The sequence below is a fragment of the Oryzias melastigma genome, linkage group LG6 (assembly GCF_002922805.2).
Source record: "Oryzias melastigma strain HK-1 linkage group LG6, ASM292280v2, whole genome shotgun sequence".
In the NCBI taxonomy this organism is placed as follows: Eukaryota; Metazoa; Chordata; class Actinopteri; order Beloniformes; family Adrianichthyidae; genus Oryzias; species Oryzias melastigma.
In genome coordinates this window covers 28,790,199-28,805,244 of record NC_050517.1, presented here as the reverse complement: position 1 = coordinate 28,805,244, position 15,046 = coordinate 28,790,199, and the positions used below count along the sequence as shown (strand labels likewise).

General features: G+C 40.6%; 1 protein-coding gene across 4 annotated transcripts in view; it reads right to left on the bottom strand.

Annotated features, from left to right (window-relative positions):
- Positions 1 to 15,046, bottom strand: part of ckap5 (cytoskeleton associated protein 5) — a 30,257-nt gene that overhangs the window by 12,838 nt on the left and 2,373 nt on the right. For 3 of the 4 annotated variants that reach the window (XM_024280964.2, XM_024280965.2, XM_024280966.2), the window contains exons 2-30: positions 14,833 to 14,931; positions 12,788 to 12,981; positions 11,736 to 11,942; positions 11,458 to 11,629; positions 11,246 to 11,378; positions 11,069 to 11,169; positions 10,613 to 10,726; positions 9,141 to 9,245; positions 8,875 to 8,964; positions 7,421 to 7,585; positions 7,182 to 7,310; positions 6,959 to 7,111; positions 6,796 to 6,891; positions 6,543 to 6,653; positions 6,371 to 6,463; positions 5,860 to 6,045; positions 5,687 to 5,781; positions 5,371 to 5,554; positions 4,757 to 4,905; positions 4,191 to 4,365; positions 3,922 to 4,035; positions 3,712 to 3,840; positions 3,437 to 3,631; positions 3,221 to 3,347; positions 2,026 to 2,096; positions 1,707 to 1,802; positions 1,050 to 1,169; positions 723 to 872; positions 37 to 240 (exon numbers count right to left, since the gene is read on the bottom strand). In XM_024280964.2, the coding sequence (XP_024136732.1) occupies positions 37 to 240; positions 723 to 872; positions 1,050 to 1,169; positions 1,707 to 1,802; positions 2,026 to 2,096; positions 3,221 to 3,347; positions 3,437 to 3,631; positions 3,712 to 3,840; positions 3,922 to 4,035; positions 4,191 to 4,365; positions 4,757 to 4,905; positions 5,371 to 5,554; positions 5,687 to 5,781; positions 5,860 to 6,045; positions 6,371 to 6,463; positions 6,543 to 6,653; positions 6,796 to 6,891; positions 6,959 to 7,111; positions 7,182 to 7,310; positions 7,421 to 7,585; positions 8,875 to 8,964; positions 9,141 to 9,245; positions 10,613 to 10,726; positions 11,069 to 11,169; positions 11,246 to 11,378; positions 11,458 to 11,629; positions 11,736 to 11,942; positions 12,788 to 12,981; positions 14,833 to 14,889 (3,915 nt within the window). In that variant the 5' untranslated portion in view covers positions 14,890 to 14,931. The remainder of the gene's footprint in view (positions 1 to 36; positions 241 to 722; positions 873 to 1,049; positions 1,170 to 1,706; positions 1,803 to 2,025; positions 2,097 to 3,220; positions 3,348 to 3,436; positions 3,632 to 3,711; positions 3,841 to 3,921; positions 4,036 to 4,190; positions 4,366 to 4,756; positions 4,906 to 5,370; positions 5,555 to 5,686; positions 5,782 to 5,859; positions 6,046 to 6,370; positions 6,464 to 6,542; positions 6,654 to 6,795; positions 6,892 to 6,958; positions 7,112 to 7,181; positions 7,311 to 7,420; positions 7,586 to 8,874; positions 8,965 to 9,140; positions 9,246 to 10,612; positions 10,727 to 11,068; positions 11,170 to 11,245; positions 11,379 to 11,457; positions 11,630 to 11,735; positions 11,943 to 12,787; positions 12,982 to 14,832; positions 14,932 to 15,046) is intronic. The other variant, XM_024280967.2, reaches the window with a different exon arrangement.

Genomic DNA, 15,046 nt, shown 5'->3' with positions numbered 1-15,046 from the left:
AGCAGGTGGCGTGCCGAGCAAACCGTAACAGCGAACCTTCAGGATGAGATACGGGATGAAAGAGTTGGCCTCGTACTCCGTCAGGTGGTAGTTTTCGTTGTTTAACATGATGAAGAGCAGCTTCAAGAACTCCAGCGCCTTCATGAGGACTGTAGTGTTTGTGTCAAAGAAGCGTAGGGTGAACCACTTCAGGATCAGATCCAGACAGCCGATGACGGCTTCGCTCTCGCTTTCCAACCGCTGTTAATAAAAAAAACAAAAGCCGTCACTAAAACCAGATTAAAATCCCCTTTATATGAAAAAATCATGTTTTTTAAGTTTTCTACATGCATGCGTGGTATTTTTCTTATGAAAGAGAACAAATATAATAAGAAACCATTTCGTTTTGTTTTTTGGTTTTCAGAGTATTTCTCCTTTGGACATTACAGACATTGCTTGACGTTTTTATGAGGCAGCGGTGAAGATTTACGCTGGCAAGACACAGCTTTCATAATCGGACGGGGGGATCAGGGGTGGAGCTGCTCAGCTCCAAAAGCCACGTCCCCTCAGAGGAGATTTTGGAAACAAAGTCTTCAGGTCAACATGAAAAATGGCTCAAAAACATATTTAGGTTGTGGGATTTTGGTTAATAACTTCATAATCATATCAACACTGAATGTTTTTTTTTTTTTTTAAAAAATTATCATAGGGGGACTTTAAAGCCAAACATGCAAGAACCAGACCTCAATCATGACTCCGATGGCCTTCACGTGTCTCTGGAAGTCCAAGTGAAACAGCTCCTCTTGAAGCCACTTTGCCAAGCATGTGGACATCTGAGTTTTCAGCTGCTCCACGTACTCGTCCCGAGGAGTGATGAAGTTCCACTTTAGGATCTGCAACACGAGCATTCGAACTTTCAGAGCATTCATCTCAACCTACATGAACAGACTTTTTAAAAAAAAAAAATAAAACCGGGAGAGAAACTCTAGCTCCAGTTTCCGATGCGTTCAGAAACTGTTGCTCAAGTTTCCAATGTAACTAATGAAGCATTTTTATGAGCTATTCCATACCTTTAGCTGCTTTTCTTCTTTGATTCGCTGCTCCTTTGCATTTGGAACAAAGATGAAGATCGGCCCGGACCGATCATCTTCCTTCTGGCCTTTAGCTGCAGGTTTCTTGGTGCTTGCAGCCTGAAGGAGATTCCAGAAAAAAGCAGCATAAGTAAACCAAAGGAGAGCCTGGATGTCAAATCTGTTATAAAAGGAGGTGTGGACAGAAAGATGAAGAAAAATAGGAGAGACAAACAACATTTAAGGAAAAGTGCGGGCAAACCCATCATGACCTGAAGCCACAGTTTAAACGTTAAGCTTTTTAAGGACTTGAAAATGTTAATATAATTAAACAAGGAGCCACAGCAAATGCTAATTTCTAGCTAAAATTTGATCTGATCTTCATATTTCGTATATTTGGCAGATCCATAACTTTTATTAAATTTCTTAGGACGTCCCAGATCAAGCTTTAGGTCATAATCGGCAGTTGGTGAAAAACCTTCTGAAGAGTCAGCTCTGTAAACATGCTGCGCTTTGGTCAGTTACTGGTTACAGCAGACAGTGCAGAAAAGCCGGATTAAAGATCAAAGAGGGGATTAGATCGAGTCCAGACAGAGGTCAACATCTGCCCAGAAGAGGAGTGGAGGTTTAGCAGTGGGGCTCTCTGCACGGGTCTACCTGTTGGGTGCTAGCAGCAGCCTTCCCTTTGCTCGGGGGCTTTTTACTACCATTAACCTCCTTCTCCTTGAGAGGGGGAGATTCCTCAGGGGGGGGCTGGGTGGGTAAAAACAAAAATGATCAACTTGATGGTGGTCAAGCGACCATCAAGGTAGAGCACACACGGAGAAATAAAAAAGTGATTCACAAACATTCATGATATGATGTAAATAAAAAAATATAAATGCAGACAGGATGGATAATACAAAAATAATAATGAAAAAAAAAAACCTGGCTGCATCTATTAAATAAATGATTTAGAGGGGTGGAGGAGTTGTACCTTCTTGGCAGCAGCTCCTCCTCTGATTTTTTTTACTTCAGGTTTCCCATCAGCCACTTCTTCAGCAGGTACTGCAGAGGACACAAGCGTGAAATGATTTCCTTAATTGTTAAATATATAAAACTCCGTTAAAACTCCCTTGATGCCGCTTCCGCTCCCAATGCACCCAAAACACATTCTGTAATCCTTCACTACCGATTCTTCAATAAATCCCAGGGAACCTTATGAAAGCATTAGTTTCACGTAGGAAAGGTCGCATACAGAACACTAAACCGGAAATGTTTGCAAATATTGCTTCATGCTCCCTCTGCATCTTCAGGAGTCAGTCTTGGAAAAAATGTCCAATCGAAGGTAAGTTGTGCATAGATAAAAATATGTACAAGAAATATTGTGGTGGGATATAGATGTACTTTCAATAGATTATTTTTCTTTAAATTCAACAATGAAAAATCTAAATGAATCCTTCAATGGAAAGCACATGGACCTAGTTGTGGAGACTGATGAAGAACCCACTCCTGAAGCAAAACTAAAAAACATAGCAGACTTCTGCAGTTTCTTACAAACTGCCAAAAAATAGATTCTGGAGTATCAGTCCTGCTCTAATCATCAACCGGATATTTTGCCTTTAGATGTCACACTAATTATACACATCATTTGATGGCTAGAACTTGACCATTGGTGTAATTGTTTCATCTTATTTTAAATTGTAAACATGTTTATTTTGTGTTGTTTTGCTTTTATAAATTGGTGTATGTACTGTATATTGCATTGGTTTTTGCTTTATAATATATTTTATCTGTTTTATATTGCATTCGTTTTTTAACATCCTTGATAATATGTTTTATATTTTTTTAAGTGGTTTGAGATGAAAAATGAAGAATAGGGCTGTAACAAATATCCAAATAGTCAGATATTTGCATTCGCAATCTGTTCCCAAAATACAAGTAAGAATATTTGTGACGTCCGAGATCGTTGATTTGCAATCTTTTTAAAAAAAAATCTAATGGAGTCAAATAAGTTTCTCAACTTAATTTAACATCTACCTGAATCCAATTTTTTTTTTTTTTTTTTTAATTTGAAACACATTTAGGCGTCAAGAAGTCAACTTGAACACAAACCAACCAATCAGGTCAGTCCAGTGGAGATCAGAATCCTGTTCTTAGACTCCAAGGTGTAGTTAGAAGTTGAAATTCACCTGATGCAGGCCCGCCGAGGTCCGCAGATGCTTTCCCTCCTCCTGCTTTAGCTGGTGCTGCAGGTTTAGCTGGCATCACTGCTCGAGCTTTTTCCAACATGGCGACCACTTGATCCTTAGACGCGGGCTGCAGGCAAAAAGCAAAATGACGACACCTCATGCGTCTGGGACAATCTGACAGTTTTCTATGAGCTACTGGCAAAGTTAGTAGCATACCTTCAGTTTCCCAGTGGCTTTGTTCATCTTTTCATAGCCCAGATGCATCATGAAGGTGGGCAAAGCATCCTGAGCCTTCTTTCTCACATCTCCATTTCTGTCCTCCAAGCAGGCGTAGAGCTGAGGAATACACAGCATCAGGTCGCCGGGGACCGTCCTCATAGTGGGGAGCTTCTCAGCCAACCAGCCGAGCACCTGAGAGACGAGAGCCGAGTGAGATGTGAACTCAAACTCATGTGAAAGACAGAATTCTCAAGCTGAATAAAAGGCTGCACCTCCTGTCGCAAGAAAGGATTCTCCCTCTTCAGCTCCTCTGACAGATCCTCCCCCTCCAGCCAGTCTTTCATCCCAGTCTGATCCACCCAGGCTTGCAGGGTGGTCAGGGCAGCTGCCCTCACATTGGCCTGCAGAGAGTTTTTTATGCATTTATATCCAGGATTCCTGACATAGATAAAACAGGACAAGAAAATCTCTCCAAGCTGTACCTTACTGTCTCCCAGAACAGTGATGATGGGGATCCCCAGACTTTTGACGTGCTGCTTGAGTCCAGGTCCCATGGCTGCAGCAAGCTGCTGCAAAATACTCAAAGTCTGCTGCACCTGAAGGCCACATACAAAGATCATTTATACTGCACGCTCATCACTTTCTCATTACTTTCAGAGCCAGCTTCAGGAAGGCCAACAAAAGTTACTTCTCTATGTTAGAGAATATTTCACCGAGATCTTTCTGTGTCAGATCAAGACTGTTCTCTTACCAGGATTTTATTGGAGTCGGTGAGGCGGCCTTTCAGGGCCAAAGGCAGCTCTCCAATATTCGCTTTGATGAACTTGGCCTCGGAGATTATGGCTGCAGCCTCATCCAGGCCCTCCTTTCTGATCTTCCAGTTCTTGTCCCCGATTTTAGAGACCAAATCAGAAGAGATCTTGTCACTTGACAAAGACAAGAGAAAGAAAAGTAATCACTCTAAAGTCAAGAGTAGAGTAAAGTGTTTCATAAAACATCTGATTGTTGTTTTTAACTATAGTATCATGCTCTGCTATGACTCAACCTCAAGACTAAACCACCTAGATGAACGAGAGCCTTGACTGAAATATTCTCTCATGTCTTTGAATCAGCAGAACTGGTACAAAGTTGAGAATTTAAAATGGTTATTAAACAGGAAGTAAATTAAACAAAAAAAAAAATCTTAGAAGCAGAAATAGACTTTTTTTTCTAGCTCCCTGGAAAAGGTTAATCTCAATGTTTGTCTTTACTAAAAAATCTGAAGGAGCACTGCAGAATCTTTCTGACATTTAAAACATGTTTAATGCCTTTAGTTACCCGATATCTGATCGAGGTAGTAAGTCCATTACGTCCTGGCCTCCTCCTCCTCCATCTTCCTCGTGCTCCTCCCCTTCGTCGCCCTCATCTTCTGCCGATGCCGACTTTCTGGTGAATCTGGTTGGAGCTGGAGGAGTCTGACCCTGCATCTGTGTGACAAGCATGTATAAGAATCTTCAAAGCTACTGCAGCTCTTCTTTTTCTGATAATCCTATCAAATGCTGCATTCACACCAAACCTTATACACGTGGGGAATTCACTGATCAACGCTTCTTCAAAAATGTGTTTATAAGCTGATAATCCTGCTGCAATTGGGAGGAGCTACTGTCGAAGTTTTTAGCCTCATCGCTACATGCAAGCACCGGGTGGATCTCATTTACAATGCATAAAGGGCAAAAACAATATTGAGAGATCAGGTTTATTTACTTTGAAGAGCTCAGTAAACATCTCTCCATGTCTGGGTTCATGAAAACATTCAGAGATACCCAGTACCATCCACTGCAGGAGTTATATTAGTGGTACTTCCTGCTGCTTTCAGCAGGAATACAGCAAATTGTGTTGATGTGAACGTAACTTTAGATATGAGCTCCTGCACTTTGTGTGCACATCCATACCTTCTCAAACTCTGCATCTATTTGAGAAAGAAGAGCCGGCTTCTCATCCTCAAAGAACATCCGGAGCGGCGCTCCCATGTACAGGTGCATGACCCCTAGCAGAGCGATGGCCGCTGTTCGCACGCCAGGGTTCGTTGCTCCCAGAGCAGTCTTCACGTTGTTTATGAAAGCTTTTACGTTAATCCTGCAGAGGAGAAGAACATCCTTTGTTTTACATCTTTAACTCCAGAACTCTCCAGCTATAGGAGTAGTGCTCATCAAAATGACAAAAAAAAAAGATGTTTCAGGAGAATATGTCTACAAAGAGCTGAATTACCCCGCAAAGCCAAACTCCTTCATTGCATTGGCCAGCCAGTTGAGCGCCTCTGCCTGGTTTTTTGGGTTCTTCTGTGCAAATGCCAAAGAAACAACCTGATGCACAAAACAAAACCATAAAGTTAAAGCCTTCACGCCATCCTCATGGTCAGTTTCTTCAGCTTCCATTCAGACCTGTTCAGCTGTCCAGGGAAGTGAGCAGGCCTCTCCGATCGCCGTCAGCCCTTCCTTTGCGTTCCCGCCACACTTGACATCTCCGACCTTATCCACCAGTCCTTCCAAAACCACGCTGGCAGAGGTCTTTGAGAACTGGCCCCTCTGAGCGACCAGGGCCACTATATGCAGCTTCATCTGCATCACCTGCACAAGGTCACAGCAGGAGGTTGGTGCTTTCAATGTTCCTGACTACTACCAGTTCAGAGGTAGAGCATCAACATGACAGATCAGCTATGGCAGCTTTCACATTCATCCTGGAATTCCATATTGCATTTTGGGTGCTGAGAAAAAGATATTTTTGTGAAAACGGATGCCCTAATATTTAGCTAAAGAAAGCACAAAGATCACTGACATTACAACCAGTTATGACAAGAAGGTGGAATTCAAACCATTCTTTAGAAGAGCAGACGGAAGAATCTACTTTTCAATAATTTAGTTTAGCCACATCTTCTGAGGGGGAGACAGTTACCTGGAAGTTTGTCTCCTTCCATCCTGGTTTTTTAGCCAGCATCCTGACCAGAGCCTGACACGGCATCGCCACCTTATCCATGGTCTCCACAGCCTGTGGGAACACATCCGGTCACTCGTTATGGTTCTCGCAGGTCAACCTTTCCTCGGACAGCAACAGAACAGGACTGTACCTTCTGAAACTCCTCCATGCTGGCCAGTCTCTCCTTCCAGTTGGCCGAATCCAGCACTTGCAGACAGTATTGAGGAAGGACCCCGGCAGCCAGCTCCTCACAGACCTCCATCTGACACACAGAATGTATTTAAACAAGCACATTTCTAGCTAAACCACTTTTCACAAGCACTAGTTATTACCATACATTGATGAAATCAACCCTTCATCAGGGATGGGTACTGAAACTCTGCTGAAGTTGCACACAGACTCACCGTTAGCTCCGGCTCCGCCACCTCTTTGCCATCAGACGTTTTCTTTGCTTTCCCTCCAGAAGCTGGTTTGCCTTTTTTGGGTGCCCCAGATGATGGCTGCAGAAAAGACGAGTCGTTTGATCTACAGATTTCCAACAAAGAGGATTTCTCAGTCTGTCCATACCTTGCTGGCTGCTGCAGCACTTTTCTTAGGTGGAGCAGAAGCTTTAGGAGCTTCAGGAGGAGCGGCTTTGGCTGCAGGTTTCTTTTCCGCTGGTGCTCCTCCTGCACTTTTCTTCCCTCCAGGAAGCTCTACTTTATCGGCGCTCTCTTTTATCTGTTAGAAAAAGCGGCAACGTTAGCAGGTTGCAAGGACCACAAACATTTACTGCTCCAATAAACCTCACCTTATCCAGTTTGAGTTTATCCAAGTCAGCCAGGAAGGGGTTCACAGCTTTCTCTCCCACCACCTTCATGGCTGTCCCCAGAGCTTCAAAGGCAGCGTCACGGACCTCAGGGGCGGAGTCATTCACTTGCTGAGATGGTTTGGAGGAGAAGAAAAATGTAAATATTCATTTTTAAGTGATAAGTAATTTTATAGTTAATTTCAAATATAAAGGAATAAACGACATTATCAGACATGTACCTTGATGAGAGCGGCACAGAAAGGCTTGAGGACACTCTTGGGCAGCGTGGCTTGCGTGCAGTGTCTGAAAGAGCGGGCCAGAAACAGGGAAGCCTGCTGCTTGATGGACGGGTTCTTGTTGTCCATCACAGCCAGGATGTCCTCTGAAAGGTTCTGTAGAGTTGTCTGGAAGAAGGACATAAGGCCTTAGACACTGTAGCCGGGTGTCTACAGATTTATAGAAAATAAAATGAAGACTTTAAAGACCCACTCCAATTACAATTGTGTTTTTCACATGCTCTTGTAGCATTTCAGAGGACATGTATAGGGAAATTTTAGATTAAACTGTATTGGAGGATTAATTTATGGGAACACTGAAAATAAAAGATGATTTGAGTAGGACTTTAAGACTTTTCTGGATCTGCAGACAGCCTGTGCAGACCAGTGCTGGGCACCAAAGGCCAAAACATACCCCGCTCTGGCACAAACCTGTTCCATAGAATCAGGTGAGTGGGAAGAGGATTCGTGGAAAACATGGATTCATCCCTTTGAGAAGTGGAATCCCCACCCCTGGTGTACATAGCCACTGGCCTTACTGTTGCTCACACTAGTCCAGCACTTAAGCCTTTGAAAGTGATCATTCCGGGTACATTCAATCCATGTTTTCATTTGCTATTGTTGAGATTTTATAGATGACTAATCAAAACTAAACTCTTAAAGCAATGACCCATTCATGGTGTCTAAGAAAGTTAAATTGATGAATTTTTAACTACAGATTTAAATTAAAATTCAAAATTAGACTTTTGCGTGCAAAGAAAATTTATATTATATCCAGTTGAAGTAGCATATATTTATACATAGACTAATGTGCGAATAAAATGGAAAAATTCACTGGTTTGATCGTGAAGTCTCTAGATAAACAGCATTGTGGCTATTCTTCTAGCAAATATAATTTGCATAAAAAAGAATCTCATCTTTTTAACTGAACTTTTTAAAAAATGAATCATTTTAGTCACTAATATAACATTTTTTAATTTGTGTTTAAGTGACAAAGGCCCAAAGACATTTTACAACGCTTAATAAGTTACTATGAATATGTGTTGGAAATTTAATTGGAATAGCATTAGAGTAACATTTATTGTTTAAAACAGTGTAGATCTGCTTTACATTCAGAGGTTTAATCTGTTTAAAATCCTTTTATTCTAAACATTGACATTAAAATTTATTGACTTTTTCTGTAGTACATGACAGAGTTTAGAGGACCAGGCGCTCCGGCTCGTCTCACTCGAACACTCGGAGCTGGTTAAATAAAAATTATGTCTCACTAAGCATTTAGTTTGGAGAAACGGTTTTATTTTGAAAATAGGATGTAGTTTATGGCCGTCATTCTCCATCTTTAAAAATCACTGAAGTATTGAGGGTGGTGGAGGTTGTTGGTGCGGCTCCCGAGTCATTGTTTAGGAAGGTGTACTTACGGTGAGGAAGACTGCGTCGATTGCCTCCTGCAGAGCCTGCACCACCTGGAGCTTCTTCTCTTTAAACTTCTCCAAAATGGTTGGAACCACCTAGAAGAGAAAATTTTCCTTGTGATCCTATTGACCCAACTCTGCCCCTCCCAAAACGCATGACAACAATATGTAGATTTTTACATAAAGAATAAATCTCAAAGCTAAAATTAAAAAAATATGTAAAGTTCATAAATACAGGTTTAATTTTTTTTAACTAGATATCATTTGCTTACTTGTCCTGCATATGTGCCAAACTTCTTCCTGAGGCCGCTAGCCAATCCAGCCAGACATTTAGCAGCTAATGACACCAGCATCACGTTGGCATCTTTGCCAACCACCTGCAGCACAAGCAGAACACAGCCGTCACACGTCCATCTCCTCTGCTTCTTTCATTGCTTTGAAGAAAATACAATCTGAATATTTGATATCACTTTATAAATGACATCTGTTTATAAAGCAGTTTCAGATTTTTTTTTTGGGAAAGACATCCACCAAAACTTAACTAAGAGCAATTGATAATTGTTAGGGAATTGCATCTAAAAATACTTTTCTAAAGATGTTTTCTATATTCTGCAGATTCTGATTATTTTCAAGCAATAAAAAAATCTACATTCAAGAGAGTAATTCATAATCTCATGGGAAAATAAAATGTGATAATTGTTTCTAACCATGAATAGACATATTTGCACCTGTAGACACAAAGTACATCTGCAAGACGCATCAAGTCCTTATAAAATGTTGCCAAATTCAGGTACTCTGCTAGGAAAAAAAGATTGGTGTGTTAACACATTTGCAGCTAAAAACATTCTAAAGTTAAAGTTCCCTCAAGTAGCATTTGAGTATTTGTTTGACAGGGAGTGGAAGGAAGAAAACTTAAACAATTCCATTCGTTTGTGTTTTACTAACTTTTTTTATTTTTTTAACAAAGGGTTGCCATAATCCAGTTCTTAACATCTGTTTAAAGTAGGGTTGTATATCTCTCCCTCTAACATGTTCTGATACACATCTCCATACATGGTCCATAAATGGTCACAGAAAAATTCAATAAACTTAGTGGTAATGGGATATATTCAAATTCTTTAAATGGATAAAATCTAGATATTTATTATTTATTCTGCATTTAAAGCTATAAATTAAAATGCCTTTTAAACATAAACTTTTTTTCATATTGGTACTTTGCATTTTAAGCTACAAAACAATGTTTTTGATGCAAGTTTCAAATACCAAACCTGGCATTTTGGGTCTTTTAGACTTTTGTTGTTTAAAAAAAAATAAAAAGAAGAAGAAGAGAGTGTCAAATGCAGTGAAGTGCAGTGAAATATAAAAGGTTATATGCTTAGTGCACATAAGACATTCCTCACTGTGGTTCCGCTGCAGGAAGTTGTAATTGACCTAACATGATGTGTTTTTGTTTTTATGCACCTAAAAAGGTAAAGACAGTTGAGACACAAACAAGGAAAGAAACAGTTTACCAGAAACCAATTTTTTACCTCCTGATCAAATTTATCTCATTTTACAAACATAATCTGTGATTTTTGACCATAACTAGATCAATTTTTCGAGATGAACCTGTATCCTTTTTTTATTTATTTATTTATTTAATTAGGCAATTTTAAGTTATTAATACCTTTTAGTCCATGTGAACCGACTGTTCAGTAGGTTCAGAAACCTTCAATGTATATTTTGAGCTAGTCTGAACGCTCACCTTCTTCAGGGCTCTGACCAGATCTCCATAGTCTCCATTCTCTAGTTTGGGATTCTTGGTCAGAGTCTCTACAGCTTCCAGAGCTTCTTTTCTTTCTTGCCATTTTTTAGCTTCCTGGAAAAAAAAGAACAGATAAAATGAAAAATCAAAGTTTTTTTTCTTTAAAGACAGTCCGTTTCTTTTTAAAGTTCTGTCTTGTAAGGACCTTGGCGACTGCAGGCTTAAGTTAAGCTATTTTAAAAAAAAGTATTAAATGCATCAGTGACAACACTTAGAGCCATGACGAAGAAGAAAGAAAACCACCGCCCTCGGGCGTGTTTTAGGGACAACAAAAGAGCCACGCCTTTGGAAGCTCGTTCAACCATTTTAATCGCTCAACCAGCTCTAATGCAGTCTCAAATTAAGACTCAACTATGATGATTAGCAGACAGGAATATGTAAATTCTGTGAACTTACAATCTTCTCATAGAAGTCTTTGGGCAACTTTGAGAGAATCTCTACAGGTTCCAGGAGCTCGTACGGATCCACTGCTGCTGCAGTTTCCTCTTCATCGTCTCCTGAAGGAGAAACTGAAACGTGAAAGAGCAGCCTAGCAAGGCTTCCCTAGCAATAAGCAGACGCCCAAAGACCCACCATCAGAGTGCTCTCCTCCCTGGACTTGTTGCTGCTCAAACTTTGCTTTCAGGTCCTGCTGAGAGCGCAGGAACCTGCTCTGCTTGGGGGGAGCTGAAGGCAGTTTGACCCACTCTTCCTCCAATTCTTTCAGCTGCAGGAAAACACGAATAAGGGTTAACTTTTAAAACTGAGCCTTTTGGAGATTTGAGTGCAGTGATGAGATCCTCCACCTGGACAGAGTTGATGTTCTGAAGCGGCGGTCTCAGAGCATCTCTGATCCACCTGTAGATTTCCACAGCGAGAAGCTTGGCTTCATCTCTCACTGCCTTCTCTCTGGACTCGAACTGTTTGGGTAAAATCTTTACCACTGGCTTCAGCGTCACTATCTTGGATCCAAACTCGCTGTGAAGAGAACACAAGAGCCATCATTTCAGCTCCTCCAGAGAAGAGAGGTGTGCGCATAAATTTAGGTTTTTTAAACTAAACAGTAACGTCTTGAAGAACTGACCTGAGAGCTTTCCTGAGCGTTTCTAAGCACGCCACCACAATTTTGGGGTTTTTGTTGTCGAGTCCTTTGATGAGTTCGTCCTGAACCACCTCGGCTTTTTCTATCTCGATGTACATCAGACAGATGTCCATGCCGAGCTCTTTGGCTCGGGCCTTAGGCTGGTTGAACACTTTGGTTACGACGCCTGAAACCACCTCACCCGTCGTCCTGCCGCAGAGACACAAACATCAAAAAGAACATTCACCCCACTAAAGCTGAACAATCCCCTTCTCTTCACAAAAACACCACGGTTTGGATTCTGGAAAAGACGAAGGCATCACTTTATCATCTGACAGAAGCAGAACCTGTTTTCTTCCCTCAGCTGTGCTTTTTCAAGTCATTATTTTATTGCTTATTTAAGAAAAAGAAAAAAAACTTGATCAGTTTGTTTTATAACAAATCAGAACTGTTGAGACGAAAACAGAGGTGAAAAAAGTGAAAATCTCTACAAAATGTAGCTCCTCTAATCTAAAATTTTCCAAAGATTTATTCCAAAAGATTTTTTTAATTCCAATAAGTGTGTGTCATAACTTCATGTCTGATTAAAACCCAAAATTTGAAACTGACTGTTTTGAAACGTTATATTTTTAATTAAAAACTACACTAATTATGTGTGTGTGGGGGGGTCATTCCCAAGTCATTGTAAACAGCTGATATCATTGGCAAACTCATTGGTGAAGTGATACTACAAAGGGTTAAGCATAATGGATACATGTGCACCATTGGTTCTCATTTTTCCACACTTTTCTACATTTAATCTTCAAATTAAAGAGGTTACATTTGGTCATGTTCCCTTCGAACTACAAGAACTGACATTTAAATTTGCAGTTTTTAATACTCCAACTATATATCAACATTTAATAAAAGTAAAAAACAACCATTTCTAAAAAACATATTTAGATACTTCAACTTAAATATTGTTCCCATTATAACTAAAGCTGCATTTAAAAAAAACTTCTATTTGTAGAGGAAATGTTGGTTTTACAGTAGAAAGCTTTTCAGCCATAGCTTACCTGCTAGCAACATGAGCATTCTCAACAAAGGCCAGAGCGGCCTCCAGGCCTTTAAGCTGAGCAACGGCGTTGGAGTCTGTGACAAACTTCTTTATCAAGCCCAGATACTTCCCCCACTCTGGACTCTTTGTGTCTTCTATCCTCTGGAACAGCTTCAGGGCTTCTTCATAACCGTTCAGTCGAGCTTTCCACACCTGAACCGCACGAGACAAAAACCTTCAGAGTTCCAGACGAGGAAATGTGCACCGTTGCTGCAGCAGGAGGGCAGAGCCTGTCTAACAAGGAGGCATGATGGCCTACATTTCAAGATCTTTTATAGAGCTGCATGTCTGCAACTGATGCATTAGTTTGAGTGGACTGAAGGTAAATTACTGCCATTCCCTCATGCATATGGGGGAGAAAAAAAAGAAAAAAGTCTCTGCTCTCAACAGTCGAGTCAGCAGCAGTTTGAAAACATCTCCACCCAGATTACACATAAAGACGGAACCGCTGTAGTTTGATCCTGAACCAAAGAGACAAATCAGTTTACAGGTGATTCTCTGTTGGTTTGTTAACTGCAAGAAGATAAGATATTAAAACTGCAGAGTCAAACTAATTCTGACTGGTAGGATGTGTTTGACCTCTGTCTTGAGGACAAAATGCAAAATCACATTTTACTTTTCTCTTGGCAACTAGAAGCTCTGCTTGAGCCAGCTCCTCCATGCGATCCAACATGCTGAATGTTTGGTTGGATCATTTGGTAAGCTTATCAAATCACATTAAGAGGTTTACACAGGGACTCGTGACATCTGATCACAAGACTCTGTGCCTCCAAAACCAAACATGTTTTTAGCTTCTAAAGTTCCAACAGTGCATGAACTATGCGTCATCCTGCAGTTTCAATTATAGTTTTGAACTCGACCTCAAAACTTTCATATGAAAGAATCCTCTGTCCAGTGCAGCAAACCTGGGGGCCATTTATAATAGTGTAAACTTTAGCTCAAATCAAGCCAAATGGCGTATACTTGTGTGGCACTTTTCTACCTTGATTAATGCACAGATTCACACACTGATGGTGGCTCAGCTCCCAAGCATGACTAATGCGACGTTCACACCATACGCAAGTCGAATTCACATTGGCCATCTTTGTTTGGACAAGCGGCAATTCGCCGATCCGCGCTCATCCAAAAATGTGTCTCAGCTGTGTGTGGGAGGAGCTACCGCCTAAAGTTTTTAGCCTCCTCACAACATGGAACGGTGTCTGTTTATAACTTGTTTATAATGCATGGAAAACATGAATGATAAAGAGAAATCAGGTGTACAGTATTAATTTTAAAAACTTTACAAAAACGGAAAGCATCTCTCCATGTCTTGGACGCTTTCAGCAGCATTTCCTTCTCTCTGCAACCAGTTTGATGATTTGCTGTCCCACACAAGACAGCAAGTCCCTGACTGATGACATCACACATCTTTGCCAAAGTTCAGATTTCTGCCTGAACACCAACTTAACCTTAAAACTAGACGACTTTGAATGTGAATTGAATTCAGTGTGATCGCAGCTTAATGGTTATGTGATGTGTGTTCAAGAATGCACTGAATGCAGGTTCTTGAATGTGCTTTTAGCATATGGTGTTCACACTGGACTGTCGCTACCTCATACTAGCTCATGTACTCAACGACGAAAGCAATAAAGCGGCCAAGAAGATGAACGAAAAATATGTTCTGATCTTCTTTTAATTTACATCACTTCGTATCACAAAAAATGTAAATGTTTGTGTTTTCAACTGAACAAAATTTGCAAACATTCAAAGTGCAGGGTGGAGGAAAAGCAACTTAAAATCTTGTGTAGCGACACATGAACGAACGAGTTTTGAAAGGGGAAGCCCAAAGCACATATTTCCGTGCATTTACATGGGTTGCCGAAGCCGGTGTGAACGTAGCATAAAGTCAAAATAGAAGCGACATTTCAGGAAATGACTAAATGCAAAACACATACATTTAATAAGTCATAATATTGTTTATTGAAATTTGCTTTTTGCTTGTTTTTATAACAGTGCTTTGTTCACCTTATGTTCACATTTCTGGTCGATGGGAAGCTTCATCCACTCGCTATCGTCAGCCATCGTGTCTGTTGGGGGGGGCTGGGATTCCCCAAAGGTACTCAACTGGAAAAAAATACCAAATTAAATGAACACATTATTTCAAACACATTTTTAGCTTTAAAAAAACCCACCACCACCACCACCACCAACAACAACAACAGAAAGTTAAAATTCTGTC